The sequence below is a fragment of the Citrus clementina genome, unplaced genomic scaffold, assembly GCF_000493195.1.
Source record: "Citrus clementina cultivar Clemenules unplaced genomic scaffold, Citrus_clementina_v1.0 scaffold_4, whole genome shotgun sequence".
In the NCBI taxonomy this organism is placed as follows: Eukaryota; Viridiplantae; Streptophyta; class Magnoliopsida; order Sapindales; family Rutaceae; genus Citrus; species Citrus x clementina.
Window position 1 is genome coordinate 18,731,129 of NW_006262274.1, and position 19,707 is coordinate 18,750,835.

General features: G+C 29.9%; 2 protein-coding genes across 2 annotated transcripts; one reads left to right on the forward strand and one right to left on the reverse strand.

The window, feature by feature from the left end:
* Nucleotides 1–924: 924 nt before the first annotated feature.
* Nucleotides 925–5,059, reverse strand: LOC18044424 (glutamine synthetase nodule isozyme). Its single transcript, XM_006437500.2, has 12 exons — nucleotides 4,851–5,059; nucleotides 4,693–4,732; nucleotides 4,448–4,551; nucleotides 4,280–4,328; nucleotides 4,030–4,136; nucleotides 2,321–2,537; nucleotides 2,152–2,226; nucleotides 1,993–2,046; nucleotides 1,860–1,897; nucleotides 1,610–1,769; nucleotides 1,440–1,500; nucleotides 925–1,279 (listed from the first exon to the last, which is right to left on the reverse strand). The coding sequence occupies exons 1-12, from the start codon at nucleotides 4,922–4,924 to the stop codon at nucleotides 1,188–1,190; spliced, it is 1,071 nt and encodes a 356-aa protein (XP_006437563.1). The 5' UTR covers nucleotides 4,925–5,059; the 3' UTR covers nucleotides 925–1,187.
* Nucleotides 5,060–10,950: 5,891 nt separating this feature from the next.
* LOC18044425 lies at nucleotides 10,951–17,761 on the forward strand. The gene is made up of 13 exons (XM_006437502.2): nucleotides 10,951–11,426; nucleotides 11,532–11,609; nucleotides 11,780–11,937; nucleotides 12,615–12,690; nucleotides 13,126–13,193; nucleotides 13,374–13,632; nucleotides 13,829–13,957; nucleotides 14,081–14,187; nucleotides 14,276–14,329; nucleotides 14,433–14,516; nucleotides 15,541–15,704; nucleotides 16,605–16,754; nucleotides 17,376–17,761. Exons 1-12 carry the CDS (start codon nucleotides 11,105–11,107, stop codon nucleotides 16,750–16,752), a joined length of 1,647 nt encoding a protein of 548 aa, XP_006437565.1. The 5' UTR covers nucleotides 10,951–11,104; the 3' UTR covers nucleotides 16,753–16,754; nucleotides 17,376–17,761.
* The last annotated feature ends 1,946 nt before the right edge of the window (nucleotides 17,762–19,707 follow it).

Below are 19,707 nucleotides of genomic sequence, written 5' to 3' on the forward strand. Positions count from 1 at the left end.
ATTTTTAAAATTTACAGCACTTTTAAAAATAAATTTTACCAACATTTAATTGGTTATCTTCATATATAATTATTTATACTACACATCTAATAATAAATTTAAAAAAGGTGACACATGTTTTAAAAATACTCGATTGAATGATATTTCGTTAACTTTTGCCATTAATTCTAATGGATCGAGGGTAAAATCAGAAAAAAAAAATAGATATATATTCTTTTTATAAAGTTAAGGAGATAAAAATATTGGATTTATGTATTGCTTCCATAAGAAATCTACTTCTTTATGTTCACAAATCAGTTTGAATCAACAAGAAAATTAAAAAAAAAAAGATTATTTGATTTAACCAAAAAAAGCCTTGTTCATTAGACTTGGATTTAATTTTTTATACATTTTTCAATTCAAAAAATAAAAAATTATTGAGTAGGAACAAAAATATCTTTTTGTAACTAATTAGAAGGATAAAAATGTCATTCTATAACTAATTTTAGAGATAAAAATATCATTTTATAATTAACTATATGGGTAAAAATGTCATTTTATAACTACTTGACTGTTCTCATCGAGTATTTTTTAAATATGTGTCATTTTTTTAAAATTTATTAAACCACGTACCAACCAGAGTAGTTAACCCTATTTTTAAACTTTGTTGCAGCCATCTGATATAAGTAAAAACAGAGAGCACGATGATAAACAAAAGGAGATAAATGATATTATCCTTTGTTATATATCTAGAGACTGTTCGTTAAAACAGAAAGCCAACCTTTTAAGTTACTGTATTCTCAAATTTCAGTATACGGTCAAAAGGCCTTGTACTTTTAGGGGAATTTCAACCTAATGCATATTATTAAAATTTAAAAAGCTAGAATCCATTCTAAAGTGCCCAACATCTTCTAAATCGTCAGCATCTGAATGGCTCCCAAAAATGCTATAAATCTTCTTTATTTTTTAAACAGAGGAGAAGTAGTTTTAAACTATAATATAGTAATCACAACCGAGCATCCCAAAGAATGAAGAACAAGAGAAACGGAGTACAGTTTTGAATGGCAAGGAACAAGTTCAAACAACAGACTTAAATGCATAGACACATTACAAAGATAAAAACATAAGAATTATTTTTGTGGTGGGTTCAATTTAAGCTTTCATTTTCCCTCGATTTCTTCTTCGTCATCGATGCTCAAGTTTGTTTTCTAAGGCTTCCAGAGAATGGTGGTTTCAGCGATCATTGAAGTCACAACATATGGGTCCATGTTTGAAGCTGGCCTTCTGTCTTCAAAGTATCCTGCCAACCATAACAAGAAACAAAAATTAGCAAAACAGAAATAAAAGGAAATGTGGGAAACGGTTTGCTCTAGTAGTGCAGACGTCCTCGCATTTTAAAATACATAATTGAGCTAGATGACACTATTTAGGTATAATTAAAAACTGAAAGATATGCTTACCCTTTCCTTCTTTCTCAGTGTCACGACCAACGCGAATGGAGGCACCTCTGTTAGCGACACCCTTTAATTTGCAAAAGAAATAAATTAGGACCAATGGAGGATTATTATTATGAAATGAAATGATTGATAAAGGTATTCCAAATCTTTGAATATAGGAAAATGGTTGTTACCCAAGAGAAAGTGTTGATATCTGCAGTTTCATGTCGACCTGTCAGTCTTCTTTCGTTGCCCTCTCCATAAGCAGCAATGTGTTCCCCGTGGCGTTTCCCCAACTTTTCAATTGCCTTCTTGATCACATCAATTCCACCATCATTCCTCATAGACTTGGTGCTGCAAGGGAAAAAAAAAATTGAACCAAAAACTCAAAATGCTATTCCCATATTCTTGTCATTGTTATGGAAAATTAGTTTTAGTATGTACCTGTAGTTGGCGTGTGCACCAGCACCATTCCAGTCACCCTGATCATTTAGAGGAAAATTCAAGGAGGATTAAGCAAACTAATTGGGTAATTAAATCACGTACTAAAAATGCAATGGTTAGAGTAAAAAGGAACCTTGATTGGTTTTGGATCAAATGAGAGAACAACTCCGGCAATTTCAGTAATCCTCTGTTTGATTAAGCAGAATAAAAGTAGTTAATAAGATAAGATTAAAAACCAATTCATAATATGATTATAGTTTATAAGCATATGCAATCATCTTCATTTGCATACCTCGAGTATGTACCGAGCCATCCATAACTGATCACCAGAAGCGATACCCACACAGGGACCCACTTGGAATTCCCACTGTTAAATAAATAAATGGCCAACATAAAATAAGTTAGAAAGACAAAAAACAAATAAATAAATTGCGGTGTGAGAGTTTTGGTACGAGGCATACCTGACCCGGCATAACTTCACCGTTAATGCCACTGATGTTAATTCCAGCGTAAAGGCAAGCTTTGTAGTGAGAATTCACAATGTCTCGGCCTAAAGCCTTATCAGCGCCAACACCGCAGTAGTAAGGTCCCTGAGGGCCAGGATAGCCGCCAACTGGCCACCCCAAGGGCCAGTTTATGTCTTTTTGAAGAAGAGTGTACTCCTGCTCAATGCCATACCTGATAAACGCAAATTATCAAACAAGGCTTAGGCTCCGATCAGTATCATAGTGCCGTGGCTTTGATACTTTAAAACATGACTTTGAAATGATAATTTTAATAAAAATATTGTAAATTTTTTTACAAAAATAACTGTGTGATAATCGTTTCCACAGGCTGACACGCCTTAGAGGTGCCAAACAGAGAGTTTCAGTTACATAATTCACTTTCAAACTGATGGTGTTATTTGTCAACATAAATAGTCCAAAAAATCTGTCTTTTTAAACGCTTCCATGGATTGTATTATTGATAATGCGAGGAAGGAGCTGGTAATTTAGTCAGTTGACTGTAATATTGGTTCAATATCATCATTTTTCAGGAAAGTTGGAGCTCACTCAACCGAAGCATACCTACCAACTCGGTTAGGTACAAATTTAAACTATCTGGTCCCACTAATAACACTCTTTTTCTTGTAATTTAAATTTAATAAATGTGACTGTTATATTATTTATGATTACAGGGGCCAATGTTGTCATTCTCTATATGGAAGATGAATTCACAGAGACTTGTAGCGCAGAGGCGACAAGCAAGTGATAAGCATAGCCACGACTAAAAGGACACGGGAAACCAACCCACCTACAGACAAACTATTGAACATGTACTGAAAATAACTACCAACTTTAATAATTTTCCAAGAGCATAAATGTATAATAATATATGAGTAATTTTATGGATTTTAATAATTGAATCTCTCACTATGAGTCCCAATTAATATGACAAGGTATTTATTAGACAGTAAAATATTATTTAATAATAAAAAAACAAAAATAAATAAATAGAAAAAGTTATTCAGCCGATTAGCCAATCCAAATAAAACCCACGAACAGAAAATATAGACAAAGCTTGTGATGCAAGATGTATACTCGGCATCATAAAGAATTACAATATTAACAAATTTCTTTAATTTTTTTTTAGTGATATTTTGAATTATCACAAACTACAATTATATTATAATCTAAGATCTACAAAAAAATTTAGATACATGTTTTTTAAAAATAAAGCCCCAAAATTCTACGGAATGTATGTTACATAATTTTTCTTTGTTTATAACTACTAAGTCATAACAATTGTTTGTTTATATTTATTAGTCACGGCTTGTCTTGACTATTAAAATTTACTGATGACTGGTCAACTTGTCTACTAAACCTTATCTCTTTGCTTGATTCCTGTGATCTCTGCTGGATCTGAAGTTAAATGTTTGAATTTTACGCAAGATCACATTATTGGGAGCCCGAGGAATTTTATTAATTTTCAAACAATTGGGCCCACGATTTCTTTTATTTATAATGATAACAAAGTTTTCTTTTCCTTTTCTGCTTTCAACCCAACAAATGGAAAATGACCCGCCGCAAATAAAAAAATAAAATAATAAAATAAACAACAATAATATTAAAAAAATACGAATAAATTTATCTTTTAGAATTAATTAATCAAAAAATAAATAAATAAATACCATGGCTCTTCGGCGACAACATCGGGGTGGCCGAAAACTTTGGCGGCATTGAATCTTTTGTTTGTTGGGATGGGCTCGCCGGCTGGAGTGTACGCATCGCACATTACCTAAATTTTTTAATAACCAATATGTGTAAAGACTTTATTGCCCCTCATTCACCTTAAGATCCTCCGAATCTAGTCAAGGATCATCCTACCAAAAATCACGGGACTGAAAAGGTAAAAACAATTGGGTGGCACGAAGAATTTACCAGGATATTGTTCCCTCTTCTGAAAGGATCCTTAAACACCGTTTGCGGGCTAGTCGAATCAAAATCAAGCAGAAATAATTAATAAAAAAAAAAAGATTCCATGAGATCAGTTTTTGAATATACTCATGATCAAAGATTCCCACGATGAATTAGGAGGCTGACACGTACTACAAAATAACTTCACTGTCATCACCAGGGGCTTGGTTAGTGCTGGAGCCATCGTAATTCCATTTCGGTAGCTTGGTAGGGTCCGTTGTTGGAGCTGGCAAAGTCTGTTTGTTTGACGATCATACTCGTAATTAAACGATTAAATTAAAAAAAAACATTAAAAATAATAAATAGTAATAACAACAAAGATGAAGAAAGAGAGTATATAATTTCTCATTTCTCAGTTATGAGTTTTCAGTGCTCACTCTGGCTTTGCTTCTCAAATCCATACCAGATCCGCCTATCCTGTAAAATGAATATTGAAAAAATAATTAAGAAAAATTAGTGATCGAAAACAAATTAACAAGATTAATTAACATGTTGTTTATGAGAGATCAATTAGTTTATATATATGGTACCATACCATACGTATTCGGCGATGACTTTTTCGGTGGATTCAGAGAGATTAAGGTTGAGGAGATCGTTGAGAAGAGACATGGCTGCCTAGCTTGCAGCTTTGTTTGTTTTGAAACGAAAATGAAAATAAAAAATGAGTGAGAAAGGTGGGAGGAGAGACAGAGAGGCTTTGATTGGTGGTTGAGTGCTTAAATAGTGAGAGACGAAGGGGTAGGTTATCACCCAATCGCCCGTAGTCGTAGAAGAGGAAACTAATTAAGTTTTTTGTTTTCTCAAATAAGTATATAATCTTTATATTTGTATTGAATAGGTCCCTAAATTAGTAAGCTTACTAAAAATCAAAGAGTCCTAAATTATTAATTGCGGTAGGGAGATTAAAAAAAATTTGACCTACTATATATCAACTTTTGTCTTCTAATATAATGTAAACTAAAATGACCATGAGCACAAAGTACATTGAGAGTCAAGTAAGGATTAAAAAGCTCACGCTTTAATAAATGATAATAAAAAAGAAAATATAAATTTCAATGTACTAAAAGAACAAAAAAAGATATATTATATTGAAATTCATATTCTTTTATCTTTTAATTTATTCATCAATTAGTTGAAATAAAAACTTTATCACCTGAAAATTATTTATAAGCAAGATACTCTTTATTGACACTGAAATTTGGTCGAGCCGATTAGCGGCTTGATACCAAAATCTTGTGTCACCATTAAATTTATTTGTAGGGGAAGCGACTTGTTAATCTCCAATAAAATCCTCCAACCATGAGCAAAAATTTCATGAGCTGATGATCAGTGAACACCTGAAACCACAAAAAATTGTAAGAGGTGCGAAAGTTTTTCAATTATTAACCCTCCGACACTTAAGTCAATAATTTGGGTTTACTTGAAAATTTTCGTACCACAATTCACGTGGCTTAATTATGATTGCTTTAAACAAAAAGATTTTAAGTAAATTTAAAGGAAAAGAATAGAAAATAATCAATCTTAAAGAAAAGAAATTATGAGAGAAGAGAAATTTTCCAATGGTAGAGAGAAAAAAAAAATCAAATGAGTTGTCAATCCAAGCAAGAGAAAGAGAATCCCCCTTGGCGTGATTTTTATGGCGTTTTTATAGAGTAATGGATCAAATTTGTATCCTGATTTTTTGGGAGAGATGTGTAGTGGTTCGTTCTAATTGAGTCTTGCTTCTTGGTGACCTTCTAGTCGAGATGATCTACTCAAGATCACCAAATAATCTCCTAGTCAAAGTGATGTGCTCAAGATGACCAAATAACTTCTTAGTCGAGGTGATGTGCTCGAATTCACTAAATAATCTCCTAGTCGAGGTATTCTGTTCGAGATCACCGAATAACATCCTGGTCGAAGTGATCTGTTCGGAGTCGTCAAAATTACCACCTGATCGAGATGGCGTGCTCAAGGTCACCATAATTTTTTCCTGCTAACCTATCAACTACTTGCTCACCTTTTACTTTGAGGAGAGCATAATAACATCTAAGCAAACACCTCAATGTAATCATCCTATTTCATTCCCCAAACAATTTTAATGTTTTAGATTGTTGATATTTGAGAGTGATGATATGGACAAAGACTACCTCAATATAAAATACTAGATTCCGTCAATCACAGACTCTTACTCGATAAAATAAGTAATACTTAAAATGAAATAAAAAATGTGACTCACTAAATCAAAAGAAAGAAAATTTAGAGGATGAGCCTAGTTTTAGTTGAGAGTTATACACGTGAATTTTTTTCTCCTTAATGATATGTACATAATAAAAAAGTTAATTTCATTATAGGTTAGAGTCTTGTTTGATACAAATGGACAAACTGTGTCAGTACTTGATAAATTATAAAAATCGGGGAGCTTCTAAGGAGATACTCTTAGGAAAGCACAAGATACTCCAAAATCACGGCGGAATTTTCAAAGCAGCGGAAATTAACATATTATTGCCAGCTGCCAACTTGTCAATTATGCCTATGGTACTTTTTTGTAATTTTCCTTTTGAAATATGAATATATTTAAATTTGACGGAAGACTTAGTAGTCCTGAATATAAATGTACGAAGGACATACATACATACATACATACATACATACATACATATATATATATATTTCGTCCGATGATTGTGTATAGTTGTTAAGTTTTTTGTTTCATAAGAATAAATTATGAATTATAATATGTTGACATTTATGTTCATATAAGTATTATTATATATTTGATAAGTTAAAGATCTCAAGTAAATTAAAATATTTTTTAATATTAATTATAACATATCTATTTTTTTCAATACATACAATTTTAAATATACTGTTAATTACATTATTAGTGTGTGTTATATGAATTCATTTTTGTTTAATCACACAAGTTAACATAGAATCATTTAACAATTTCAAGTAAAATAGCGTTTTACAAATATGGAATATAAAGAACAACCACGACCTAACATATTAATTTTGTTAAAGGTTTTGTTGAAAATGATTGGTATAAACAAAATAGCCCAAGATGAGTACAAAGTCAAGTCCAAGAATATGAATTTTATAAAATAAGTTGATTCAATCGTATAAAATATGCACAAAAAAAGGGCAATTGAAAATAGTAAAATAGAAATTAGTTTTATTTGATTGAAAATAAGCCTATTAAATATAGGTACTGGTACTTTTGAGAGATTGTAGTTAATTTCCATTCATGCATTTTTCAATTTAGATAAAAGTCAAGTTATTTAACTTTTTCCTTGTATATGTCTGAAATTCATTTTCTAAATTTTCTCTCAAATTATCCTCAATCATGTTCTTCATTAATTATATTAACTCTAGTCAAACTCAAATTAAGCTCTGTTTGGTATATCTTTTCAAGTAAAGCTTATTTAAATAGAGTTTTTATTAGTAGAGATTTTATTAAAAAATTAATTATTTAGTTGCTAATGAGAGTTTTTATTAAAAATTATAAAATTACTTTAATAAATAATTTTTAAAGTTATGTTATAAAAAAATAAAAATAAGATTGTTAAATAAGTAGGAGATATTTCATATATTTTAATTTTTTTAAAAAAAAAATTCAACTTCTACTCTCAAAAATCTAAAATTTAAACTTTTACTAATAAAGACAATGTAACTTATTTAGCTCTACTAAAAAAATAAAAATTTTGATAAAAATTTATGAAATTAAATAAGGGTTTATGATCATCAGATAAGTTATATCTACTAACCATTTAATATATTTTATTTCATGTGTACATGTAGTTGAGAGTTTTGAGACTTTTTTTATTATTATTTAAAATTTTATTCTCCTCATTGGATCATAATTTGAGTGCGCATATTATATTGACGCAATTACAAATAACAATAATTTTTGCTTCTTCATTGGAAGATAATTGATTAATAGTCAAGAGCTTGTTAAGGTAAATGATAATTAAGGATTGCGTCTAAAATAGGGTCCAGCTACAATACAATTGTGGTTTCATACACCATTTTTTGTCTTTTTGTGATCCAACCATTGGATTCAACCCAAGAGTTGCAAAAGCTATCCCAACGGCATGGATGCTTACTTGGTTATTAACGATGCAGTCCCTTCTGTTTACTAAAAAAAATAAGGAAAGATTAAATTTAAAAAATTTGACACATTAGTCCATTAAAATATTTTATTGTATGAGTCAAAAGTAATTTAGTAAATGAACATATTTATATATTAAAAATATGGATGGATTATTTTAATTTGCTAAAACACTCTCCACTTCCATTTACTTAAAATACCAATTGGATTATAATAATATTATCTTGTTTTTTGTGTAATACAATATTGGATAAGGTTTTATAAAAATTTTGACAATATCAAAATGAAAAATAAATAAATATTAAATAAATGCTTGGATAGTCATTTAAATTTCATTCTGGAGTTTATAAATAATATTTTTAAAATAATAAATTTCTATATGTAAATTTGAAATTATGTAAAATTATTTATACCTTATTACACATATGAAGCTGATTAATTATTTACGTAATGTGAAAACAAATGCATTGTATAATATTTATTCTATTACTTAAATTTAAAATTATAAAGAATGAAACTTAAATTTAAAATTGTAAAGAATGAATAATAACTTAAATTAATAGATTATGGGAGGATGCCTTTCAAAAAAATTAAAATTAACAAACTTTTTAGGCTTCTAACATAACATTTTTAATTTTTGTTGTTAACATAAGACAAAAATTTAGTCTAAAAACCTCATTCTAGGGTCTCCTTAGGGTAAAAAAAAAAATCATTATCACATGATAATTTGGTAGCCTAAGTTGTATTATTTTTAGTTTATTCATTCATGCCAAACACCTTATTGAGATTAAATTTTAGTAAAGTAAACCCATCCCACCATCTTTAATCGCATTCAATTGGCCCTAATTGATTAGATCTTGTTATGAAAAGTAATATATAACTCTTTCTTTATTACAATGGTAAAGAAAAAAACACAAACACAATATATTTCTTTTGAGAAAATGCAAGTATTATGTTTTTTAGGTTTTGTGTTTAAGAAATTAACTAATTTATGTAGTTAGAAGACTCTTATTTTTTATGTTTTAGAATAATTATATGTTTGATAATGAATAAATTAAGATTTAAAGTAGGAAAACTAATTTGAGAAGGAGATAGAAAGAATAAATTTTTTAGAATTTGAAAATTATTATATTTTAATTGAGGCTTATTATATAAAATTATTAAAACATATGGTTTTTATTATTTATAGAAAACAATAGGGATTGCTAAAGAAAACACTAAATAATTTTTTTTAATTTGAAATTATTATATTTTAATTGGGGCTTATTGCATAAAATTTTAAAACTTATAGTTTTTATTATTTATAGAAAACAATAGGGACTGTTAAAGAAAATACCAAATTTGGGGGTTTGGTACAACGGTTGCAAAGTAGTTTTGTCCGTCTAAAATAAAAGTAAAAGATGATACGTACAGGAGATTATTGAACAAATAGCAAATTTGAGTTTGAATTTTGATTATGGTAATCAGATGATGGGATATTGATATCCCGAAGAAAGAGCCTGATAGATTGCCATATCATGAGTCATGAACATATTTGTAAATATGAAAAGATTTTAAAAAGTGATTGCCATCTAATAAAAATGATAAAATCAGATACGTTGAGAACAACAAGTCTAGAGTTTTAATAAATTCAGTTCAAATTGCTTCAGACAGTTTGAGTATAGTTGCGTTTAGGCATTTACCCCTTAATCGTGCGTTTATTTTACTAGAGTTGAAAAGGAGAGTATGAATTTTTTCTACTTCAGTAAATACAACTTATTTAAAAGGAGGGGTGGAAGTTCTTCTCTATGAGTCCTATTTATTTTTAGAGTACTAAGAGGAATTCTCATTGCCATGGAGGTGAGAGTGACTCTACCTTTTTTTTTTTTTTTTTTACCCTTTTTATTAATATAATATAATTATATTTATTAAAATAAACTAATGTTATATTTTAAGAACATAATTACATTTTATTAAAAATAATAATATTAAATTTATTTAAATATAATATTATTATATTTATAGGGAATCAATAATATTATTATATATTATTTTTTTATTTAAGAATATAATAATATTATATTTATTTAAATTTAATAGTATTATATTAATTTAATATTAACAATTAATAATAATAAATACTTTATTCTAAAAAAATTAAATTTATACTATATTATTAAATAATGTTTTATTTATATTACTCTTATTAATAATTTTTAATGTACATAATTAAATTTAAAATTAATAAAATTTTGTGATTTAAATAATTAAGAATTTTAACAATTATTATTAATTTATATAATTAAAATTAATGATAAAATAAATAATTTATTTTATAAATATATTTTGATTCATTTTATAATTAAAAAATATAATTCTTTAAATAGAATACAATTATAATTTAAAATAATTTACCCTTTATTCAAAATAAACACATAAGTAAAATTTTAATTTTTATTTCGCACTTCCAATGTAATTAAAAAAAAATTATTAAAAAGGGAGAAAAATTTCAGTGTTCTTAATTAAAAAAGAGTTGGAGTAAATTTCAAATGAGCAACGTGTCGGGTTTCAAGTCAGAAAACAGAAATAAACAACTGCAGGGAAAAAAAAAAATATCTTCAACTCGAATACTGTCGACTGGTCATTTCTGATTTTCAAATTGGACCGATCCATTTTCTTCTGTAGATGAAGAATTAGAGCTAACCAGCTGAAGTAGAGCAATGTTGGGGGGTAGGTTCTCATTATTCGGTGGCGGCGGTGGAGGTGGAGGTGGCGGATCTAAGTCGAACAAGGTAGCGAATAATTCCAAAAACGATGGAGTTCTGCCGACGCTTAAGCTACAGACGGATAAAAACGTTTACACTCCAGGCGACACCGTTTTCGTGACCGTCGAGATCTGCAATCCTTTAAGTAGCGGCGATAATGCTGTTTTGTCTTCGCTGTTGATTGAAAGCCTTTCGTTTGAAATTAAAGGGATTCAGAAATTGGATTCTCAATGGTTCGCTACTCAGAAGCCGCTCCCCGGATCCAAACAAAGGAGAGGTTTTGCATTTTCGTGATCTGGCTTTGTTACTTATTATATACAATTTATATTTTGGTAATCAGGATTAATATGCTCTTTATTGAATTATTATTATTTTTTTCCAGGTGAATTTGCTTTTCTGGACATTTCAGCATCAAAATTGATCTCGAATCAGATTGTGTCCTCTGATACTACAAAATCATGTAAGAAGCTTGTTAAATCTTAAACAACTAGCATGTGTCTTACAGTGTAAGATTTGATAAAGTGATCAACAATTACTGTTTTTATACACTCCTGGATATTGAATGAAAATTTTTGTTGAGAAAGAAGATTAGGGAGGCTAATCATCTTCCTTAATTTATTGTCATTGCAGATGTGATCCGAACTGAGTTACCTAGCATTATACCACCTTCTTACCGGGGTGCCACCATTCGCTATTTGTACTATGTTAAGAGTACATTATCTGCACGATGGCTGATACTTGAAAATGGTCTTACCCAGAGAGAGTCCAAAAGAGATCTTACTCAAGTGGTCTGTGCATTTAATTTTCATACTTTATAATCATGTCGGTCATTTTGTTTGTGTTACATTCTTTTTTCCAGTAGAGATTGCACACGGCTTATTCTTTTCTTGTGAAGTCATTTGTATTCTGACTTAATTATTAAGGTAGGAATACGATGGATCAAAATCAAAGTATTAACATCATTTTCTCTTCTTATCAATCGAAACTGTCCCTACTGAATTATATTTCTGACCCTTCCCTTTATGAGAGCTTTAAAGTAGGCATACAACATTCGTTATGTCCTATGAGTTAAAGAAATAGTAAATCAGCAACTAATTCTTTAGCTCTTATTAGTGAATGATATATTAATTATAACCATCTGATTTTGACACTAATGTAGAAGTAAATGGTTCTTAGTGTTCTTAATAAGTTTGAGTAATAATAATAATTGTTTTATTTTTTTAATAGAAAATATCAGCAATATTTTACAGTCAGGTGCTTTCAGCTGCTGAACTTGTACAATTTCTTAGAGCCTGTCATCGTTCACAATATTTGATGTTTATAGAGTTATGATTCAATAATTTCTTTTTCTTCTCACTCTTCTTCTACCCAAACAAGAAGCTGACATCTTTCACGATATTTGATGTTTTATGGAGTTGTGATTTTCATTATTTCTTTTTCTGCTTACTCTTCTTCTTCCAAACAGGAAGCTCGTCTACCATTACAAATATGGGTCACCCAGAAAGGCAATGGGTTACTTACAGAAGAAAATCAAAATGATGGTGAGCTTACATTGAAGATTTCTTACACTGAAATGTAGACAGCAAAGTATTGATCTTTCGGCCTAACGTTTAATTCTTGAACAAATTATAATCATTATATTATTTTATCACGTAACTACTATATCTAGGTTTAACTGACAGCCAAAAATAAAGTGTGGTGACCTATATAGTTGTTGCGATGGTGAGGGTTTTTTAAAGATAGATTAGTTTTAATTATAGTTTATCTATCGAGGGTCATACCTTTGTTTTTTCATTGTCAAACGTGACCTTCAAAATGTAATCATAAAGGAACCATGCTATACAGATATTATAGAATGACCTAACGGTAAATTTTCTTTTCAATGTTTGAGTGATAGAACACTTATTATGCTGCTGTATATGCCGTAAATGAAAGGAATAGCTTGAGAATTATGCATATATGCTCAATGGTTTCAGGAATTGTTCCTGCCACTACCATCCAAATGGACATATATTGGAAAGAGACGGATGGAGATTCTGAATGGGTAAGCTGTTTATATTGCTTGTCTATATCATATGTGGCTTTTAATATCTTCCAAAGCCTTTTTTTTTTTTTTTCTCCTTTGAGTCATGTACAGCCGCTATAATGACATTTTATTTTTCAAGTAATGGATTTTGTAGTTAGTTATTTTATAATCACTTATTCAACTGATCTCTTGATATAGTCTAGAGCAAATGATATATATGATGGGGTTGAGGAAGGGTATGAGAGTTCCAGGGATGAAATCTCATCTGTTTCGTCGTACAACCCCAGTAAAGAAAATTTACTCAAAACCTTTGGAAGTTCATTATCGTTGCAATCATCTACTGCAAGGTCTTCAACTAAGGATATTCCAGCTTTTGAAGGAGAACTTATGAGGTTATCTTCAAATGTAGCACTTCCTCAGCTATCTGCCGCAGAAGTTCTGTATGATTCTAGTGCAGGTGAGTTGCACTTGAAAATGTGCTAATCACTACGTTTACAACACATAATACACATCATACGTCGAGCTCATTTTGTGTTTTTCAAAGTTTTCTCCAGTTTCTTTGGCATGCATGTAAAAGTAGTGAAATCCTTGTTCATTGTTACGCTAAAAAACGGATACAGCTTTTTTAAAATATTGGTTATGTTTTTACACAGATGTTATATCACCTAACAAATTGGCAGCTGTTATGTCTCCAAGCCAGCAGCAGAAGCTTACAAAACCAGCGGATGATATAACAGGGGCATCCCCTTCACCCCGGGCGGGAGTCGTCGAACCTGCAGCATGTAAGCATAAATTTTTTTTCCACTGCTTTCAAACTTTTTTATGAATGGATATCATGTATCTTGGGTCTGATTATAACATTGCTAAATCCTAGTAAACTTATTTGCTGAAAACATTTTCTGCAGCAGAAGGTTTTATTCGAGGGAGGTCTTACAATATTAGGATGGATGACCAAGTTCTGCTAAGATTTTCTCCAAAAAATTCAGAATCAACTTACTACTTCAGTGATATGGTAGTGGCAGTTTTAAATGATATTTCTGATACATTGTATGATTTAATATTCTTCTTCTTTTTGGTTCTACTTACTTATTTTAATACAGATAGGTGGTACTCTTACTTTCTTTCATGAAGAAGGAGCCAGGAGGTGCCTTGAGGTAATTTCATATGACAACTGCTGTGAAATGATTATCAGAAATTAATTTAGTGAAGTGTTATTCATGCTGCTTGACTTTAATTTGAGTGTTTGTTTTCTTTCAGGTTTCAATAACATTGGAAACTTCAGAGACCATAAACCGGCGGTTCGTACATCCTTCTCGTAGAAATTCCCCAACAATCACAAAGGTTCACTTTTTGATTCTATAATATGTTCCATTGGTGATAACTGACTTGGAGTGGTATTTATTATGATAATATTTGTTGAACCTTTTGGCATACTTCATGTTATTCCAGAACCTTATCTTTTGAATACTAACCGAGCTGTCAAAAAATTTTGGAAAACAAAAAAAGATGAAAAAAAGAAGAAGAAGAAATTGCTGTATGTGATTTGATCATGAGGTGCATGTTATTGATAAATCCCAGTTTGAAGTTGGTATTCTTCCATTCCATAAATAAACTATATTGTCTCCAAAACTTTAGAATAATAAAAGATAATTCCCTTGGGAAGATAAGTTTCATTATGGAACATCTGGGAATAAAACATAATAGTAGCTAAGTAGTTTGACATAAAAATATTTTCTCTCTCAGCACACATTGGTTTTGTGCTTTCTAGGTCTAGTTCATTTTTTTATGATTTATGAACAGGCGGCAAATGACATTTTGTTGTATTGATTCCGTATGATTTCTTTAGTGAGTACATGAGTTGTGCTTCTTTGGCTACTTCATTTCAACATTGATTAATGCCTTTACCGAGCGGATCATGACCTTTTGTATTGGATTATAAGAGAGCTGAAGGTTTAGTTGTAGCTGGCCTGGAATAAAGTAAAAATGGCTAGCTGTATGGTTTAACGGTCAAATAATGATGTATAGACATGTCATCTGTTGTTCTTATCAAGAAATTTGAAAAAATAAAGTATTGTATCAGTAAATGTATAATTTAAAAACTATTAGACTTTTTTGTTCAAAGAAGTTATATCAATTTCATATTTTCTGTTGAAGTTTTTTCACGAACATGCTCTTCATATTGCAAAAATCTCTTTTTTCTTTGCTTTTACTGTTGATATTACATTGCTCAGAGACCCGCAATGTGATTGTAGATTTACCCTTTTTGTGAACTTCTAAGGATTAATATTTAAACTTGGTATTCTTACACGCATAAGACATTCTTATGTTTTTATTTTGTCGAATGTGTACTGGATGATTCCTGCAGATTCAGAGTGATCACCATGAAGTTGTTGCAGATTTGGTGCAAACAAGCTTTCTTTTTTCTATTCCCATGGATGGGCCAATGTCCTTTTCTACACCTTATGTCTCTGTGCAATGGGCCCTGCGGTTTGAATTTCTCACCACTCCAAAGCATGTACAATGGACAAGGTATTACTAAATATTATCACCATAACAACATCTTAAAATCCCACTTCTTAATTTATTAAACAAGGAGTTGTACAGGTCCTCTTGATACGTAATCATAATTGATGTGCTTTGTGTCAGAAAATGTGCTATTGGCAGGCAAGAGATTAAAGGAATTATCTTTAGATTATTAATACAAGGAGGAACAAGATCAGTAAAAATCTGATTAGTCTGCAGTCATCATTGACTTTTTATAATCAATTCAAACTCGAGGTGGCATGTTTGAACTGATTTAATTAGAAAGATTGTACCATAAGAAGGTTGTCCGTGGTGCCTATAACGTCAAAATGATATGGGGGCTGTGGTTTGGGAGTTTGCCAGAGTGAGAAGATAGGAGTATTTATTAAGAGACTTTAGTATACACTTCCATTAAGTTATTATTTGTACTGTTAGAATTTTCTATTATTGTGATTCCTTGCAAACCAGGATGTAAACACAGAAGGAAATGATTGTGACTTAATTGTCTTAAGCCGTAAAGATCATGTGTTGTCTGTTTGTTGAAATTGGTAATTATTTGGAGTAAATGAAAATTAGCGTCACCAATATAACCATGTAAGAAGTAACATATACTCTTACTTGTTACCAATTTTCTATTATTGTGGTTTCTTGTGAGCTAGGATGCAAACATGGAAGGCAATGATTGTGACTTAATTATCTTAAGCCGTAAAGATTATGTGTTGTCTGTTTGTTGAAATTGGTAATGATTTGGAGTAAATGAAAATTGGTGTCACCAATGTAACTATGTAAGGTGTAACATATACTTTTGTTCCATTTGAGTAACTTCTTTTCCATGTCTTTTGCATTGCTGCGCTTAAATACTTGTTATCCTCTGTTTGGATTTAACTATGGATGTTCAAATTTCAGATATGAGCATCCACTTCTTGTAGAGGGCAGAGACAAAAGTGAGTGGGTTCTTCCTATAACCGTGCACGCCCCTCCTTCTGGAGCTCCAGCTGGTCACAACCGAAATGACAAGCATTTTTCTTTGGAACCCTTGTGGGTCCGTACTTGAAGGTGAAAGTGATTTGACTTAAATTATATGACTTTATAATAGCATATTATGAGTGTCTTTTCTAAATTTACATGTGGAAGCGTTTGGTGTTGTCACATGGGTTGTACTTATATTCTACGTTATAGGAAGTTATAGGAGAGACTGGTTTTATTCTAGGTTATGTAAAGTTAGAGGAGAAACACATGATGTCTCAGCTCTGTTGATATTTGTGACACATAACCTGCTTATTTCAAAGATGCAGCCAGCTGAATTTTGGAAATTCACTGGGAGAATCTCTTTTGTACCTTAGGTGCTAGAGAATCCCACTGCGAAAAACAACGATCATGCTATTTATATCGAACTTTTGATTTGATAAAAAACAATTATTCAAAATGTTGTGTTGGGTCTCAGTTATGTTTATTTGCTTTTGATGCATTATTTGGTGAGAAACGGTTTCACGAATTCATTTCACTATTATGTTTTCACCTTTTTTCAAGTTGCTGTTCTTAACACCTAGTCAACTTCAAATTACCAACTTAAGCTTGTGTTTTATGTTCGCTAAATGGAAAATGAAACTTCAAATTTCCAATTTGTGAGCTATGGATTTGTTTTAGAGCTTGATTGTTTATGTTGGTCTTCAATAGGTGTCTTTGAGCAAATGGCAGGGAAGGAACACAGAGAAGAATGGTGCTGTTATTGTGGTACATAGTCTTTACGGTCAGTACCTGTCAAGGAACTTACCAATTTTTTGGCTTTATGTGGTACATAGCCTTGTGAAGCGATGAGTTGTTGATATACGGAGCTTTCTTTTGCCAAGATGATTAGCTGTTGAAGGGCAAAATTGATTTTGCTTATCAAGTGTTACGGACTCGGTAGTCACTAGTTTCTCATTTTAGGCAATTACGGTTGTAAAATATGACATGTCGATTTTTAACCTATGATTTTGAATCAATATTTGTTAATTCTGATAAAAATAAACATAGTTCCCATAAGAAACCAAGCAAAAAGTTAATGGAGAAACTGTTACTTTGTCAAGTGATTTTTTGTGACTGGAGATTTTATTTTATTTTTGTTTTTCAATAATTTTATTGTCATCCTACATAATGTACATAAATCAGTCACTTCGAAGATTTACACCATAAAGAATGCGTTTGGGATTGAGGTGCTGTATTTTTTTAAATACCATTGTTGTGAAAGAAAAATTGTGACTATAAAATAAAAAATTAATAATATGTAGTAAATATAAAATTTAAATAATAATTTTGATAAAATTATTAAAAATATAATACATTTTCTATTATACAAGTGAAAAATCATATTAAATATTTTTTAAATATATCAGTTAGTATTTATTAAATATTTTAGTGGTATAACTTAAAAGTTACAATTTTTCAATTTTAATCTCAAACGCACTCAAAGTTGGCATCCAGTTAAAAACCATCTCTTTGACTAACATGAAGTGGACAATCGGTTGGTACTTGGTACAATCTCATTGCCGAGTACCAGAAGAAAAACAATGCACAAGGCAGCACATTCCTCCATTAAAGATATTGGGAACAAAATAAATTAGAGCTCGGTTGAGGTACTTCGCAAAAAGGGTTTTTCATTTTCTTGAGACTTGTTTTGATTTATTTAAAGTTGAAGTTGAAGTTAAAGTTAAAAAATACAATTTATTGTTTATTAGGACTTGGGAGTTGTCTATACTCTTATCTGTCAGAGTTGAAATAGACCATGAAACATCCACTTCCAAGAAACGGAAGTAAATATGCTCTTCCACACATACCAAGAGATTTGATCCCTTAATGATAAATGTATTCACTTATTAGTGTTAAAAATTTTATATTTATTAAGGAGTAAAAATTTTATTTTATGCCTAAATATAATTTATATTTATAATTATGTAGCATATTATGAATTTTTAATTATTTTTTTAAATATTTGATTTCTGTATTTTTTTGTGTTTATTAGTTAAAAATAATAATTTCACACAATTTGAGGCTCCAAACAAATGTATGGATGTCAAATTTGGATTCCGAAAATATGAGAAATTAAGTTATTGTTGAGGAGAATCCACAACTTTTGTTGTAAATTTATAAGTTTTTACCATGGTAAATGTGGTAATTGTGAAATTATAAGTTTTTACTATTTTAGGTATTGTAATTGTTAGTGGAATGTGTTGGATGTGCTTGAGTAGATTAAGTTAAATTTATATTTTGTTAGTGAGACAAATGTATGGTTAAAATGTAATTAGCTTTATTTATTTGTGTAGTGTGGATTAATCATGTATTAGTATTAATAAAGATAGGGGAACACACCTCTCTACACATTTTCTTCTCTTCTTTCCCTTCAAATTCTTGTTTTCATCTCTCTTTATAATATATTTTCAATAAATAAAATTATTTTTATTTTCAAATTTCAAATACTTTTTTAATTATGTTTTTTATTTTAATAATTCCCTTTATTTCAATTATATTTAGTTAAATATTACTAGTTAGGAGAAGGTGAAACTCTTAGTAAAAAAATATGATTCAATCAAATTCTAATTTTAATTATATAAATTAAATTATTTTATATTTAATTTTATTCATGTTTTATATTTTGAAATTTTGATTTATTGTAGACAAACATGAGAGTTTGTCAAAATGAATTCTTAATATCTTAATATAAAGTATGGTAAAATAGTATTTTGACTTATTGTAGACAAGTTAAGTTTTGGCACATTAAGTACTTAATCCATAATAAAATTAATTAGAAAATAATTGTAATTTATACAATTAATCTTTTGAGCAATAAAAAAATAAAAAATTTATTAAATTGTATTTATTATTAAAAGTGGATCCATAACCCTAGCTAATTTAATTTCATAGCTTATCTTAAATTAAATTGCATATATTTAAATTTTATTTTCATTTTTTAGATAAACTTAAATAAACAAATTAAATCTTTTTTTTGTAGATCGACCTCCGACTAAACACT